The sequence below is a fragment of the Phalangium opilio genome, unplaced genomic scaffold (assembly GCF_054372755.1).
Source record: "Phalangium opilio isolate 3A_F unplaced genomic scaffold, DU_Popi_V2 ptg000002l_1, whole genome shotgun sequence".
Taxonomy (NCBI): domain Eukaryota; kingdom Metazoa; phylum Arthropoda; class Arachnida; order Opiliones; family Phalangiidae; genus Phalangium; species Phalangium opilio.
In genome coordinates this window covers 11,526,591-11,544,396 of record NW_028324144.1, presented here as the reverse complement: position 1 = coordinate 11,544,396, position 17,806 = coordinate 11,526,591, and the positions used below count along the sequence as shown (strand labels likewise).

At 36.9% G+C, this 17,806-nt stretch overlaps 1 protein-coding gene and 1 long non-coding RNA gene across 2 annotated transcripts in view; one reads left to right on the top strand and one right to left on the bottom strand.

Moving 5' to 3' along the window:
- The window catches only part of LOC149719775 (ATP-binding cassette sub-family C member 1-like), a 46,502-nt gene that overhangs the window by 13,402 nt on the left and 15,294 nt on the right, over positions 1 to 17,806 (top strand). Inside the window, exons 13-17 of the mRNA XM_089854193.1 lie at positions 5,442 to 5,812; positions 7,867 to 8,034; positions 15,430 to 15,605; positions 16,664 to 16,769; positions 16,876 to 17,400. Of these exons, the coding sequence (XP_089710319.1) occupies positions 5,442 to 5,812; positions 7,867 to 8,034; positions 15,430 to 15,605; positions 16,664 to 16,769; positions 16,876 to 17,400 (1,346 nt within the window). The remainder of the gene's footprint in view (positions 1 to 5,441; positions 5,813 to 7,866; positions 8,035 to 15,429; positions 15,606 to 16,663; positions 16,770 to 16,875; positions 17,401 to 17,806) is intronic.
- Positions 10,156 to 10,619, bottom strand: LOC149719776 (uncharacterized). The gene is made up of 2 exons (XR_016375223.1): positions 10,522 to 10,619; positions 10,156 to 10,439 (listed from the first exon to the last, which is right to left on the bottom strand). It is a non-coding gene; the product is annotated as an uncharacterized LOC149719776 (long non-coding RNA).

Sequence of the window (17,806 nt, the reverse complement as noted above, 5' to 3'; positions counted from 1 at the left end):
CCGATACCGATATCATTCGATCCTTGGGAAACGGATACATACCGATACTGATATTTTACCCGATCCTTCGAATAAACCGATATTAAACCGATACCGATATATTAACCGATATCAATAAGAAAATAGATGCTATAATATAGGTTGTAGAGATGGGCCGATACCAATCCCATATCGGTATCGGTACCGATATGGGATCGGTATCGGTCCATCTCTATTAAAACCTCCAAAGAGGTAATACCAGGGGAATACGCGAGTGTCTGCTTCCTCGAGCGCGGTGCGCAGGGTGAGTGGCGTGCGGCGTGCGCCTAGGCTCCTCGCTATCACGGTGAATTGACATTATATGCGCAGATATCATTGTATTTTTAGCTTAAGAGGATACTGAGAATCAATGACGGAGAGAGCAGCACTCTTATTATATTATGTACGTATGGCACCACGTATTTTCAGCTTAAAATGATACTGACACTCAGTTGAGAACTTGAGACGAGCAGATTGAATCGTGGATTCGTTGCAAGTGGCGGCAGTGAGCAAAGGCTTAGAGTCGATTGAACGGATTCGTAGCGGAAAGTATTCTGTTGTGATTATTTTAGTGTTAATATCCTTCAAACACATCAGTGTGGTTTAGTAACAAAGGCTTAGAGGGCCGATTGAATTATGGATGATATTATTAGTGACAGACTAGCATAGTGAGCCAATATCGTAAATTAACCGAGGTCAATATCAAGCTACACTAAATTTTCTACTTTGATTTAAATATTAAATTTTCAAGCTAAGTATAATTTTGGTGATCTAAGTGAGACAATTTTTATTCATATTATATTTATTTATTTATTAGTAGCTCCTTAGAAAATTGCGTCAAGTGTTTATTTACTGTTTTAAGATGAATTTCAGCTTGACCATTGACGACAATTGTAAAGCAAAACTGAATGAGGCCTTTTCCCCACGTTTACTGTGCCGCTTCGTCACATATCTTACATTATCACACATAATTATAACCTAAACCTCGGATAACCTGTTGAGATTGTTTCAAAGTTCGTAACTCTCGATTTTGAAGTTATATAATGTCTAGTGATACTTGAAGTTCCGATTTAATGTTTTAAAGAGACTAGCATCGTTAACGGATGTCAATATCAAAGCTTAATTGACTTATCGATGTCAATTTTTCTAACTCAATGAATCTAAAATAAAAATATGACCTTTAATATTTAAAAGTATTCAGGGAGCATTTTTAAAATATTAATACAAAGACGCAGTATTCGTGTCGATTAATTAAACAAATTGTCGGTAAGTGTCCTCATAAAAATGGCCATTTGATAAAAGTTCCCATATATAAACTAGTTCAAAAGAAACGAAAACTATATTTATATTTCTCCTTTACATCACAAAACGTTAAAAAATCTATTTTAGAGTAAAAAAACTTCGAGAATTAAGCAAAGAAGAAGCCAATTTTTGTGTCAGAAAATGAATAAAATTTATTTTCTTTTGAAACTTAACATGAAAAATTGAAATTAAAGAATAGTTTGATATTTTTTCCAGTATATAATTGTTTCATATTGATATTTTAGTTTCATTGATTTAAAAAAAATGGTATTGGCATCGGGTAATTTACGATATTTGCCAATTGACCATCATTAATAGTTTAAGTAAGTTCAATTATACGGTTCAAAACCTTTAGGAAAAGCTTAGTTTTGAAATGAGTAAAATTCAAATTTTAAATTAATAAATTAATTTATCGTACGTAATTAAATTATTGTCCTAGTGTTATTTATGCTGAAATGAAATTACGCAATGAAAGAGGAAGTAACGTGAATTTGGGATGGGTAAATGCTTGACGGGAGATTCAAATGTATATTTGAATTTGGCTTAGAGAAATAAGAGAATACGGTTTTAAGCAACCAACCCTAATGTTTAGATTTGGATCATTTGGTTTTGGGATCCTAATCATTTAAATTTTTAGAGAATAGTGTTTTTTTTGGAAGTGTTTTGCTTATTTCCTTACTCGCGGATTTCCTAGAGGCTGGAAATATTTGGCTTATCCGTCCCTTTTAGCCCAGTCATTTTAGCCAAAAAATGGCATGACCTAGAATAAATTCAAAAAGATTTGATATTTGGCAATCTGGTAGATTTTGAGATGCTCTTTCACGTGGTGAGTTGTCCCGCTTTGTCCCGCTTATGCTTTCGCCGCCATCTTGGAAAATGGCGGCGAAAAACCATAAAAACAGCTATAGATTTCTTTGTGCTCAAGCTACAGTCTCGGGACTAGTTTTAATCGATTTCTAAGGATATCTTACACCTGAAAACAGTTTTAATATACTTACTTTAAATCAGTTAATTGTCATTAAACGTTAAGAACTTAGACCCTCGAGAGGACATTTTGAAAAAAAACCCTAAATATTCAATTTTTTTTAGGTTCTTAAACTTGATTTAATCGATTTCTAAGGATATCTTACATATGAAAAGCTTTTTTATATTTAGTGATTATTTAATTTTCATTTTAAGTTAAAATTTTAGACCCTCTCTCCCCGGAGTGGAAAATTACCAAAATTACAAAATTTTTCCAAGGCTTTTTATGATCACGCTCGATGCAGAACCTTCAAGCGAGTCGTTAAAGTAAAGAATTGGCCTACATGTGTGTAGTTTAGGCCTCTACTTTGAAATGGCATTCAAAGTTGCAAAGAGGAGCTGACCTGGAAAAGTATTTTGAGTATGAACTAGCACCTATAGCTCCGTCGTTGTTTGATGAATTTTCATTCCGAAAAACAAACAAGGCAGTTATGGCGCAAATTCTTGAACCGTACCAGAAAGTCCCCAGAGTAATTAATGATTTCAATCAGATAGTTTTAGATGGAGGTTTTCTAATCCACCGTGTAGTATGGCCTCGACCTAGCACATTCGGTGAGATCTTTACTCTGTACGTGGAATACGTGACATTTCATTACGGACCAAATACTATTATTGTCTTTGATGGGTATAATGATAATCCGTCCACAAAAGGAGAGGAGCAGCGTAGACGTAGTTTCAAAGCCACGGCAGCAGATTTAATTGTGGAAGAGAATATTACCGTCTCGACATCTCAAGAGACATTTCTTCGAAACTCCAAAAACAAGGCAGAACTAATAAAAAATTTAACAAGAAGACTAAATACTTCTGAGTTCCTTGTTATTCAAGCTTCCAGTGACGCCGACACTTTAATAGTCTCAACCTCCATTAACTTAGCTTTGAACGATATCAATAAAACGGTAGCTGTTGTTGGAGAAGACACGGACTTATTAGTTTTGATGTTGGCCCTTTGGAATCCCAAGAACACTAGTGGCAAACTCTATTTCAGCAAACCGGGGCATGAAAACATTGCAAACAAAGTGTATGACATAAAAACCATTCAAGAAAACTTGGGACAAACTAGAGAAGTGTTGCTGTTTATACACGCAGCCACTGGTTGCGATACAACATCAGCATTATACCGTAAAGGCAAAAAGAAAGCTTTCAGTCTAATTCATAAAGATAATTCCTTGCGAGAAAAGCTTACTATTTTTGGACTTCCAAATGCTACCCATAAAGCTGTAGAACAGGCTGGTGAAACATTTTTACTATCGATGTATGGAGCTTCTGACAGCGAGAGCCTGAACGCTTTAAGATACAAATGTTACGCCAAAGCTACCGCGCGTTCTTCAATCACCTCAAACTTTGACCTGGCCACTCTTCCACCAACAAGTGCATCCGCCAAGCAACACATGTACAGAGTGTATTATCAAATACAAGACTGGCTAGGCAATCAGCTGCTTCCTACAGACTGGGGATGGAAACTTGTTCGAAATGAACTGAAGCCAGTCATTACAACACTACAACCTGCTCCAGCAGAAGTCCTCAGCATGATAGCCTGCAAATGCAAAGATGTGTGTGATAGGAGGTGCGATTGTAGAAAGACTGGCTTGGTGTGTTCTTATTTGTGCAAAAGGTGCAAAGGTATATCTTGTACCAATGAAAGCCCTGCTGTTCTTGACGAAGTAGATTCAGACATAGAACTGTGATATTAAAATTTTAACTACTCTAGTCTAAAACAAAGGTGTAGTTATGAAATGTAAATAAATCTACATATAATAAATTTAATTTGCATGGCGTTACTTACATAAAGTAAGATATTTTGATGATTAACATATATTAAATAAACGGCATCGTGTATGAACATTAAAATCTAAAAAAACTGAAATATTAGCGGTTTTTTCCGAAAAATTTCCTTTCTAGGGTCTAAATTCTTAACGTTTAATGACAATTAACTGATTTAGTGTAAATATAATAAAAGCTTTTCAAATGTAAGATATCCTTTAAAAATCGATTAAAACAAATCTAAAAATAAAAAAAAACTGAATTATTTAGGGTTTTTTTCAAAATGTCCTCTCGAGGGTCTAAGTTCTTAACGTCTAATGACAATTAACTGATTTAAAGTAAGTATATTAAAACTGTTTTCAGGTGTAAGATATCCTTAGAAATCGATTAAAACTAGTCCCGAGACTGTAGCTTGAGCACAAAGAAAACTATAGCTGTTTTTATGGTTTTTCGCCGCCATTTTCGAAGATGGCGGCGAAAGCATAAGCGGGATAAAGCGGGACAACTCACCACGTGAAAGAGCACCTCAAAATCTACCAGATTGCCAAATATCAAATCTTTTTGAATTTGTTCTAGGTGTTTTCGTATTTTTACTGAACTATTTTCAATCTTTGCTTAATTTGAGTAATTATGACGGTTATATTTGAAGCAGGGACGGAAATAAGATAACTTTGAGACACCCATAGGGGTCACTGCCTCACTGGGCCCATGTTTTATAAATTGATTAGGTGTGCAAAAATGTTATGGTCTCGCCGGGACCACATTGTTACATTCGGTTCGACGCTCATAGGTCGTAGAAATTTCAGCGCAGGTGGCTAGCTACGTCGATCTCGCATGGTTTGTAGGTTCAAATACATTAAGTAAGACGTTTCTCTTTCAATTTGGCAGAAAGTCTAGAAAATGACCTGTTAAAAATTCCAAGTAGAAAAATCTTTGCATTCCTGGTTGTGGTTAAAAGGTATAGAAGCGCGAACTTGAGCATGGAGTAAGAGACAATTGAAGGAACTTCTCCAGTGCTTAACCCACCCATCCCAAGAAAGGTTATAAATAAATATATCCTAATATACATTATAATAATCAGGTTTATTTCGATAGTAGATTTTATTCCGCAGTAAAAAGGAATCCTGACTTAGCACAATAATACATTTTAGAAGGAAACCCCGCAAAAAATTAACCATCTCCTTTAAAAATCTTTTGTGTAAAATAAGCCAATCAGCATGTCATTCTTGAGGAGGAAAGCCTGAAGTCGCTTTTAGATTTTTTCCAGATATTTTTGAACTCACAAATGGTAAATTTAGCCCAATGTTTCCGTCAATTCATTTCTGTGAAATTTTCAGCAATTGAGATCCAGAAAGGAACGTTTCATTGGAACCTGGAAGACGAAGCAACTGCGTCTCTTCAGGACATAAATTTGAAAGTGTCCTTCGGCTCGTTGGTGGCCGTGGTGGGTCCGGTGGGTTGTGGCAAGTCTTCGCTCTTGTCTGCTCTGGTTTCCGAGATGCAGAAGGTGGAGGGGGAGGTGAGAGTGGCCGGGAGAGTGGGATACGTCACTCAACAACCCTGGGTACAGAACACCTCGCTCAGACAGAATATACTCTTCGTCGACGACATGGACGAGGAAAGATACAACAACGTGATACTCGCATGCGCCCTACAACCGGACCTCGACCAGCTACCTGCTGAGGACGAAACGGAGATCGGTGAAAGAGTATGTATTATTGAAACCCTGAAACCAGAAATGCTGTGAGAAAACAACAGACTTATGAACAAAATTTTGATTCTCGCTGAAGTGGCGTCGGAGGAATAAAAAGGAAAGGAATTTAATGATTGAAAAAATGTAGTGGAATCTGGGTTTTGAAATCCTCTGCAATATCTATTTATCACGGGGAAGTAGAAATGAAGATGTGTTCCCACTTTTTAACTGGCAACCTTGAATCTTAACTCAAACAAAGGGAGTAAAAGAAAACTTATTTATCGCTTAACACTTGGCAAGTGGCTTTAGTGTTTCTGTAAACTAGCACTACGGCCCTCTCGTAAGAATTTGATAAGGAAAAAAAGAAAAGCTTTTAAGTTCCGTTCTCTGTAGTTGCGAAATTAGTGCGAAACCTTTTTGAAAATAGTAAAATTTGTGTCGGGGAGAGGCCTCAAAATCAGGGCTGTTGATTTTTTGGATTTTAAAAAAAAATCACTAAAATTCATTTAAATCGTATTTTTTTTATTTAATTTATTTGATTTTTATTAGTAAATTACCAAAACTGAAAACGTTTGAGTAAAAATTAACCAAAAGCAAAATAATCATGACATTTAAGAAGCTATTACATATTTTCTACAGAGTTATTATTAATTTTACTATTCAAATGCTGGTACAAAAAGACTAGCTTGACCGCAATTTAATTTCCTAGACTATTTCGAATCTTGCTCCAGTTAAAATTGACCACATGAGTGGCAAGACAAACAGGAGTTCTGGGAAAAACTTAAACTGAAATCCAACTGAATTAAATCAAACAACCCTGCTCAAAATAGTAACTTAATATCAAAAATTTATCCAATAGAGGGAATACTTTTTCAGCACACAATGCATCCCCTTTTCTACGGCTCCCAGATTTATGGCACTGCCATTTAATGACGTATTCAAGAAGTATAGAAATAAGGACCAAACGCGCGTGATTCATAGGAAGTAAGGATATAGTGTGTCCAGCATGCATAGGGTTCGAAAATTACGGTAATTTTGGAAAATGGTAAATTACGCCGTAATTTACCGCGTAAATTACCGTTCATGGTAATTTACGAAAATTCAAAAATTAAATTATATTGATCGTTTTTAAGCTAAATAATGAAAAATGTCACTTGAACACAGCTATTCTTTTTATAGCATAGCATCTTACATTATTTAAACACCGAGTTTTGATGTTTGCAGCTCAAAATACTTTTTAACAGCAACATCCACTTTCTTCTTCTTACCAATTTTGCGAATTATTGCTATTTCACGTTTTTAGAACAAAATTCTAGAGAAGGGCCGACACCAGTTTAAACCGATACCGATATATCGGTTTAGTCAAATTTCGGTGCCGATATTGGTATCGGTATTGGCCCATCTCTAGAAATTTCTAACAACTACAGCTTTCCAGCTGAAGCAAGCGAACTCGACAACAAGAATAGACGAGAAAATCAAGTTTCATTTCCTTAATAAAGTTTTTCCTACGCTTGCCGTTCGACCTTTTATGACTTACTCATGTCTCATGAGAAGAAATAAGTGTGCATGCGCGGGTAGAGCAAAATATGGAGCTTTTAGACCATTTTCCAAGTGAAGGAAATGAAAATTCGGTGGTAAATTACCACCGTGGTAATTTACGCTGGTAAATTACCACGGTAATTACCAGGGTAATTACCGTTTTCGTAATTTACCCGAGAAAATCGTAAATTACAGTTACCGTGGTAAATTACCGTGTAAATTACCATGGTAATTTACCGATTTAGAACCCTAAGCATGCAGCGTGGCTTAACATGAAAATATTATCAAGTTCTTGGATTCGTTAATAATTATGAGAATTGTCATGCTTCCGCGCTCTTTACATAAGCAATAGATGTTATCGAACACATGCCCAATGAACACCTTACATATAAGGTCTGTTTCACGGAAACTCGGAAAATAGACCCTAATATATTATAATGCGCTGTACACGAAAAACCATGTTTCATTCATAGTTCCATAGGTTGCTGCTTCCATTAGTAATGTCGTCGTTTACTAATTTGACATGATAGGGTATCAACTTGAGCGGTGGTCAAAAGCAAAGGGTCAACGTGGCAAGAGCAATTTATCGCAATGACGATGTTTATCTCTTTGATGACCCTTTGGGGGCGGTTGATCCGCACGTGGCCAAACATCTCTTCAACGAAGTCATCGGACCAAAGGGATTACTTCGAAAGAAAGTAAATAATGCTACTCTTGTATTTTCCATGAAAAAGCTATGCGACCATTAATCTAAATGAGATGTCGACGCGTATAAAATTGTACGCGGTCTAAGGCCTGAACACAAACTTTTCTATTTTGACAAAAATATATATGCAAACGTCATACCCTCTCTTTCTTAACTAAAAGTCATCCCCCTACTAGGCACGTACAGTATACCGTCTTACAAGTGTGTGCATACCTCCCCTTTCTACCTCAGTCTACACCCCCTCTCTAATGGCATTAGTTTATATAAATGAAAAAAATCATGTTGAATTTAATCAATATATTTGTCCAATAAAGATTAAAGGCTTTTTCAAAATATTCGGCATTCAACATCATGAAGGACTTTGATTCCCACAATTGGTCTTGGGAACAATCTATAAGATGATAAATTTCATAGATGACCCCCATTTAAATTGTGCAAAACATTGGGACGCATTAGGGTTAGGGACTCGATAACTTTCAAAAAACTACGAAAATAACCTTTTTTTTCGTTTTAGTTAGGATTGTAGAATTTTATGAAGAATATTATTTTAATTGGCCATACTGCCGGATGTCACCCCGTTCGTGTAAAACAACACTCTAAGAAAGGGAAGTGTTAAAAACGTGTTAAAAGGGTTTAATTTAGGGAAAAACCTTTTTACCTCTCCGAGTGACGTATGTCACGGAGAGGTTCTAATTTCGACGTGTCTGTGTGTCTGTCTGTCTGTGTGTGTGTCTGTCTGTCCGTTGTTACACCCACGTGACCGCGTTCGCAGTTTGCAAATCGGAGCAAACGTGTATTCAATTTCCAGACTGCATTTACAGTCCCGGAAATTGTATTCCACTTACAGGCTATTACTCCATTGCCTGTCTAACAACTCTGTTCATTTGTCCACCCCACATGGACACCAATCTGAACTTATTGGCTTCTAAACACCACCATCTTCTAGTTTTTCGCCCATTCCACATGGACGGACACCAGTCTGTACTTACTGGCTTCTAAACACCACCACCTTCTCGTCTTTGTCCATTCCACATGGACACCAGTCTGTACTTACTGGCTTCTAAACACCACCATCTTCTATTCTTTGTCCATCCCACATGGACACCAGTCTGTACTTACTGGCTTCTAAACACCACCATCTTCTATTCTTTGTCCATCCCACATGGACACCAGTCTGCACACCTGGCTTCTAACACCACCATCATCCTTAAGGTTAAGACATGCGCGGCGATCGGCTAGGGTTACGAGAAACGTCTAGCCTTCCATTGACGGGGTCTTCCGCCAAGGTTCACGCAATTGCGATGTTCTTATCCATAGCTGCGATTCGAAACCCTTATATACTACCTATTTGAGTAAGGCGACGCAACGGGCGTATGCTTCATTTCAAACGCCAATATTAGTCAGGTCTCTCAAGAATGTTTAATTGTTCTTTTTTAAAACGATGTAACGTTCAATAAGGCGAATAACTAACGAAGAAAATATTAAATATTAATTATATTTATTTTAATATTTAAGATAATCTTGTTTCTCAATTCAAAATTAATACGGAAAGAGTTAAAAAGCAGTCTATGTTATTGTCTGTGTGTGTCCGTCCGTTATTACACTAGTGCCGCAGTGCGCTGCGTTAGAAGTTCGTTTTGTTTTGATGTGTAAAGAAATCCTACAGAACCATAATATTTCCTTTATCCTTAATATAAAGTGAATATGATGAAATATTTTTCGTAATTATGATGCATTTAGTGCTTTTGTAGCTTTAAAGCTCTGTTTCATTTTAATATTCCAAAGAGTTTTACTAATATTATTATTTGAAATGGCTGTTTATAAATTACTAAAGCTATACTACATCTGTATATAGAATAATCCTTGGTTTAGTAATTTTATGAAGAAAGCTAAGAACTAGACTCCGGCGGGTATATCTAGTACTACTTGCAATAAGCTTAGTGAAATATAGAGTAAATAATTGAGGCCTGAGGTGATGTAAACTTTGGGTTTTGATTTTCGTGTCTGAAATGAAGAGACATAAACGGTTCAGAGTGAGCCGAAAGTTAAATACACTCTTAAATAATCAGGTTAAGATTTTATAATAGAAGAAAAGATCATGTTGGCAATTAGATTAGTAGGGCTAAGCTACAGAGTTTTTATTCTCTTTATGGTGCGCATTGACTATCAGTGCGTCTAGCTACAATTTAGCTTTGGTATTATCATAAGTTAATTATTTAACGTTAACACTCATGTTGGCAAACTAAGAATATTGTTGAGGTGAGACGAGACGATAGTGTTTACACTGCTAACCAGTTGTGAATGTAGCTATCAGAATATAGGGTAAACAGCTGAAGCGTAGACTTCATTTCCTGTTCTTTTTGCCATTAACTGATTTCCATGGGTCCAAGATTTATCCTTATTGGATGTAAAATGTCGTCTGCTTTACTGTATATTCGCTATGCTTGGAATACTGCTTCAATATTTCGAAAATTTTTACTTCAAAAAAGAGAAATAATTCCATATCTAGGTAAATAACTTTGTAGTAGTAGACCTCTTGACTCGGAGAGGTAATATTTTGGTTTTCCCAACTTGTTTACACCGTAAAAACACCCGAAAGAGAGTTTTTACCTCTCCGTGTGACGTAGTCCAGGAGAGGTTCTGTAACGGCCGTATCTGTGTGTGTGTGTGTGTGTCTGTGTGTCTGTCTGTCTGTTGTTACACCCACGTGACCGCGTTCGCAGTTTGCGTATCGGAGCAAACGTGTTCGCCATTTCCGAACTGCTTTCACAGTCACGGAAATGGCTCCTCTACTCGAGTTCTCACACCACCATCTTCTGGTCTTTGTCCATCCCACACGGACACCAGTCTGTTCTTACTGGCTTCTAATCACCACCATCTTCTGTTCTTTGTCAATCCCAACATTGACACCCGTCTGCACTTACACTGGCTTCTAACACCACCATCCACTGGTCTTCCGTCTATTCCACATAGACACCAATCTGTATCATTGGCTTCTACTCTATTATCATCGTTTGGTTTTAGGATATACGCGGCGATCAGCTAGGGTTACGAGAAACGTCTAGCCTCCCTAAGGTGGGATCGCCACCAAAGGTTTTCGCAATTGCGCTTTTTCCTTACTATTATAATGGAAACGAATCGTATATATACCCCAAATTTGAAAAAAGCGGGCAAGAGGGGTACCCTTCACTTTAAACGTCAATATTAGAAAAGTTTGAGAAGATAATAGGTATAACTTTATTTTAAACGATTTAACTATTATTAATGTTAATTATTGAAGATTAAAATAATTAAAAATAATTATATTTATTTAAATATTAAAGATAAACCTCTCGTGCAAAGAAAGAGATTATCATTGCCTCCTATATCTACCAAGGCCCGTGCATGCGATATATTTCCTTCATTGCCTCCTATATCTATCAAGGCCCGTGCATTGTGATATATTTCATTCATTGCCTCCTATATCTATCAAGGCCCGTGCATTGCGATATATTTTTCAAAACAACAACAAAAATGGGAAACCCCAACTCAGAAACATAATAACGTTTTTATTGGATACTTAAGTTTATATAATCTTCTTGACACGGAGAGGTAATATTTTGGTTTTCCCAACTTGTATTACCTTGAGTTATTGTGGCCAATTTAAAGTGTAAATTCGGTGTAAAATAACACTTCTAAAACACCGTTTTGAAATTAAAAATGGAAAATTATAGTACTACGGGTTTCTTAAAAAGGTCTTTCATTTTCATTTATGTTTTAATATTGAAGTCAATCCGAACAGTAAAAAATTAATGAAAAACTTAATCTTTAAACATTTTTTTAAAGATGATATTAATGAAAGAATATATTTTAATCCTTTAAATAAAATTAACAAAGAAATTCGTAATCAGGGGGTATTGTACCTTTTAGAAAACAATGCTAAACGTGTTAGGCGACACTCTTAAAAACGTTATGCGACACTCTTGCAGTGGCGTCGCTAGGCCTTTTATGGAAGCTATAGCGCCCCCAAATTTCAAAGTTAGCCCCCTCAAAATAATCCGCAAACTATACCAAAAAAATTGCTCGTAGCCCCCTAAAATTCTGTAGCAATATAGTGTATAAAAATTATAATGAAAAGTTCATTAACTTTCATCTTTGTAGAGATGAATTTCAATATCAAACAGTAGTGGGGACTCAAAGCAAACGAAAACTAATCTGATAAAAGACGAGTGAAATTCATTCATCCACAATTGTCTCATATAGTCAATAACTCGGTTCCGTACTCTTTATCAATAAAAGTTTGTATATCTTTAATGTACGAATAATAAGATTAAGCCCCCCAAATTTCAAGCCCTAGCAACGCTATTGCACTCTTGAAAGTGTTATGTGGTACTCTTAAAAGTATTGTGTGACACTAAAGAAACGAGACTAGGTTAGGTACTGGTCTCACAGTAGAGCGACTATTATTATTATTATTATTGGGGAGAGGGGGGCTCACGTCCTTGCACCGATGCCAGAGGCATATTGTGCACCCTAATACTCAGGCCTTGAAGAAACCTGTGGCCGCGGTGCAGCGTAGAATTCGTTCCACCGTTATGGACTATAGACTCCAGCTTGAGAGGCCAACATGTGGGGCACATGCTTTTGTGACATATGTCTTATCTTTATTTTGAGAAAAATTAAAGTAGAAATTGGATTTTTTTAAATATTGTAGAGTAGTTTAGGTCAAACGCGTTTCTGGTGCTCGAAAAACTCGCTTTGGTCCCATTGAAACAAATTCCCATTCGACAGAAGTGGTTTTTTGTGGTGTCCCATTCGACCGAACGTAGCCAAAAGGTGCGATTTTATTTATAATATAGTCCCATTGGACCGAAATTTTATTGAACTGGATCGAAGACCTAGTGTATGGTTTTGCATTAAATATATTTTTAACCTCATCACGGCTTATTTTTGTTGAAATGAATGTGAGTTGAAAATGTGTTATTGCACTTACTTTAACTACGTTTTACCTACGGTGAACCTAACCAAACCAAACATAACCTAACGCAACGTAACCTAACCTAACAAACCAAAACCTAACCTAACCAAAACTAACCTAACCTAACAAAATAAACCTAACCACACCAAAACTAACGTAACCCGGTCCACGACCATTTGGTCTCGCCGTTATGGTCTTCCCGATTTGGTCTCGCCGCTTTGGTCTCGGGACAAATGGTGGCAGCTAATTAATTGGAGAATATTTTGGAAAAGGTGGCAGCTAATTAATTGGAGAATATTTTGGAAAAAGTGGCAGCTAATTAGTAGAATGTTTTGGAAAAGGTGGCAGCTATTTACTAGGAGAATGTTTTGAAAAGGTGGTATCTAATTAATAAGAGAGTATTTTAGAAAAGGTTTCAGCTAATTAATAGCAGAATATTTTGGAAAAGATGGCAGCTAATTAATAGGAGAATGTTTTGGAAAAGGTGGCAGCTAATTAGTAGCAGAGTATTTTGGAAAAGTTGGCAGCTAATTAATAGAAGAATATTTTGGAAAAGCTTTAAGCTAATTAGTAGGAGAATATTTTGGAAAAGGTGGCAGATAATTAATAGGAGAATATTTAGGAAAAGGTGGCAACTAATTAATAGGAGAATATTTTGGAAAAGATGACAACGAATTATTGGGACCATTGCTTTGGAAAAGATGACAACGAATTATTGGGACCATTGCTTTGGAAAAGATGACAACGAATTATTGGGACCATTGCTTTGGAAAAGGAGGCAACTAATTAGGTAACCAAATAATCACGAGACCAAACCGTCCAAAGACCAAAAAATCACGATACCAAATAGTCCCGAGACCAAATAATCACGAAACCAAATAGTCCCGATACCAAAAAATCACGAGACCAATTCGGCGAGACCATATTGTCCTGTTCCGAACGTAACCTAACCTAACCAAACCAAACCAAAACTAACCTTACATAACCTTACCTAACCAAACCAAACCTAACATAAACTAACGTAACCAAACCAAAACTAACGTAACCAAACCAAACCAAACCTAACCTAAACTAACGTAACCTAACCTAACCAAACCAAACCTCACCTAACCTAACCTACCCGAAACCATAATATTAATATTTTAATTAAAAACTTAAAGACATTGTTGAAACTACCATTTATTTCTAAATATCCTTTGCCTTGAAAGGAATGAAAGTGAGCGTTTTAATTAGTATCACGAAACGTTTATTTCTAATATTATTAACACACCTTTCGGAGATTCGAACCAACAATCTATCGCTTCGCAGTCCAACACCGTATCCACTACACTACCGCATCGCTGACAGCATGAGTGTTTCAAGTTACATTGACGTATTTTTACGGGCATATTCGGCCGAATGGGATTTCGGTCCATCGGGAATATAGCCATTTGGGCTAGAAATCTAAAAATCATTGCGGGATATTCGGTCGAATGGGATTTCGGTCCATTGGGAATTCGGTTGAAAGGGAACATACCAAAAACTCTTCGTGAAAAGAGATTATTAAATTTAACGAGTACGTCTGTATTTACTGCTGGGATATTATGGCGTCCAAGACCAATTTAATACCCGATGCATTCATACTATTTTAAAACTTTCTGTGTTTTTCAGAGATTATTAAATCTGTGAAAATGACGAACTTATCATGTAGTTTCACGATGGTTTTTAAGTCGATCAAGTGGCCAACTTTTTATGCAGTTTCACATTGCATGCGAGAACTACCCTTGCTTAAAGGGTTATAGCTCTGCGTGTTAGAACTGTCCTCTTAAGTTCTCTCAAGGTGAAACCTTGCTATGAATATAGCGCTATTTGCTAATAAATCAACCACTCTTAATGTTGTCATGCGACACTTGGAAAGGTGACATGCGACACTCTTAAACGCGATATTCAAACTCGGAACGGGGCTATGCTACACCTTTTAAGGAATTGCACAACACTCATATGAGAGTAAAAATTAACTTTTAGTTCAATATAAGAGTTAAAAAGGTGTTAAACTACACCTCTTTTGCACCATTTTATTCTTATCTTTGACACCTAATGCTCAAAAAAGTGTTATTAAACTCTTTCAGGAGTTTAAATGAATACCTGTAATGGTGTCAAATTTGGACCCATATAAACTACTTTTAAAGGTGTTAAAGCACACTCCATATTCTTAGAGTGAGCGCTCTCAAAAATATTTTTGGTGCCAACCCGCTTGAATGGGGGGGGGGGGTGTTTTCCCAAAAACTAGTCAGAAAACGGAGAGACGGGAACAACATTTCCACACTGAAGACGGCCTACGAGAGGGGTTATCGACTTCTGATAAAGCCTAATGAGCCTCTCACTTCTGAAAGTTGCTTGTGTTCGGAAATTCCTTGCTCTCTCGACGGTTACTAATTCAATTTGTTACAGACTAGAGTTTTGGTGACGCACAACTTGAGCTTCATCCGAGAAGCGGACGAGATCTTCTTCATGAACAACGGACGAATCATAGAGAGGGGAACCTATGACGAAATCATGAGTCGTCAGGGAATGGCCAGAGATTATTTCGCGCAACACATGAGCGACGAGAATAAAGAAGTACCGTCGTGAGTAGATTTCGAGCTATATCTATCTTCCTACAGCCAGTAGGGACCGTCCATAAACTACGTCACGCGAAAAAAAGCATTTTCTGACCCCCCCGTCCCCCCAGATCACGCTTCGTCACGCTTCTCTCAGACCCCTCCACTAAAAACCACGTCACATTTCTTTAACCCCCCCCCCTCCGCACTATGATTTGTCTTAATTTACAAATTTAATTTGATTAATTTCTTGAGTGATATGCCGCCCTCTCAGAAATATTTTGCTCGGCTGAAAATTCAAGTTGTCTTCCGTTTTAAGCTTTTTCCCTCTGATTGACCTTTAGAATTTTAATGTCTGGATGTGCTTTTTATAAGATTCAAAAAAGTTCCATAAAGTTTAGTTAAAGGGGCACACTTTTTAGGTTTCGACACTGTCACCGAAAACAGACTAATCGAGCTTGAGATTTAGAAAATTTGCCAAAGAATCGAAACCATTTCAATCGGTAGGGGCATTTGATTCATCCTCACAAATAATAGGGGCAAATAAACAGAGGCATAAGAGAGTTTACGCTGTTTATTTTAAATGCGCTATTTAAATTGGCTATATAAAGGTGTAAATAGTAGATAATTGCTTAAATGTTCTACTATTTTAGTGATGATGGAATAACAATTTTGGTAAATTATTGTAACGGTGGACTATGGAATGTTGTCTTTCTTCTTCTATAACATAAGAGAGCCAATCGCCCTCTTACTGACTTTGTTACAAAATCAATGCTAAATGTGACGTCACGCATCGAAGAACCCCTCCCTCCCCCTTGTCACGGACCGTCACAAATTTAGAAACCCCCTCCCCCCATAAGAGTGTGACGTAGTTTATGGACGGTCCCGTACATAATAGAAAATCGAAAAGCTTCAAGTCATAGAAATTAACTGTACACAAAAACCTGGAGAATTTCTTGGAGCGCAACCATTATGTTGCGTGTACTGTTTGTAGAGATAGCCCTTATTTGAAATTTCTTGAATTGATTCTTTCAAGTTGAACACTCTTTGTTAATTTATGAATTTTGCTAATTCAATTTTTGCAGTACATTAAGTAATGAAGTTCAGAGATCTCATCTTCCATCAAAAGGAAAAGTCTCTGGAGAAGATGAGGCAAAACTCATCACTAAAGAGACGCTCAAAGAAGGAATTGTACGTGCTCTTTAAAATAGGAGGGTTGTTGGGCTTCTTGAGAACTGAAATTCTCTACACACATTTAACCTCGTGATAATGTAATTGCGCATTTGCACTTTTCCAGATATCCGCATCCCGATACAAAAAATATTTTAAAGCCTATGGTATAACATGGTGTGGCATACTTGAAGTAACAGCCACAAGTTGTACCGTCTTTAATTTCGCGTCAGTGTACTGGCTGTCTCAGTGGTGCGCGGACACCAAGGAAGATTTTAAATATAACCCAGACTTAAAAGCAATCCGTATAGCGGTCTTAGTCGTCCTTGGTCTAGGCCAAGCCATTTTCGCATTTATGAGCGTAATCATCAACGTCTTTCGCTGTCTACAAGCTTCAAACTGTCTACATGGGAAAATGCTCGACAGCGTATGTCGTTCTCCCATGTCCTTCTTCGACACGACCCCCGTTGGACGGATACTCAATCGTTTTTCCCAAGATATCGACGCCCTTGACCAGCAATTACCTGGAATGTTAATCCTAACCAATTGGGGATGGCTATATTTAGTTATTTACCCGATAGGAATTGCAGTATATTTACCATTATTCATAATTCCCTGCATTGTTGTTGTCGTTGGATACCTTTTACTTCAGGTAGGAACTTGATTTCAGTCTCCAATTATTAGTATTTATTCAGTATCACACCCACTTGTTAATTGTCATGGTTTAACAAGAAATTAGTGTCGATTGAGTTTTTAATTTTTGATAATCTGGGAATTGGTTGCCGGTCACAGCTTGGAGAGCTTCAAATAATTCTATTTAAAAATAAAAAGTATACCAATAAACCCTAATAATAGTCAAGATTATTATCGACATTTTCTAAAGTTAACCGACAATTTACATAATTTTTTACCTCTCAGAGTGACAAGGACTTCACACTGGACGTTTGGGTGTGTGGGTGTGTGTGTCTGTCACCTTGTTTGCAGTTGCCAAATCGGATCATACGTATACGCAATTCACAGAGGGCAATATTGACTTCTACACCAATATCATCGTTAGG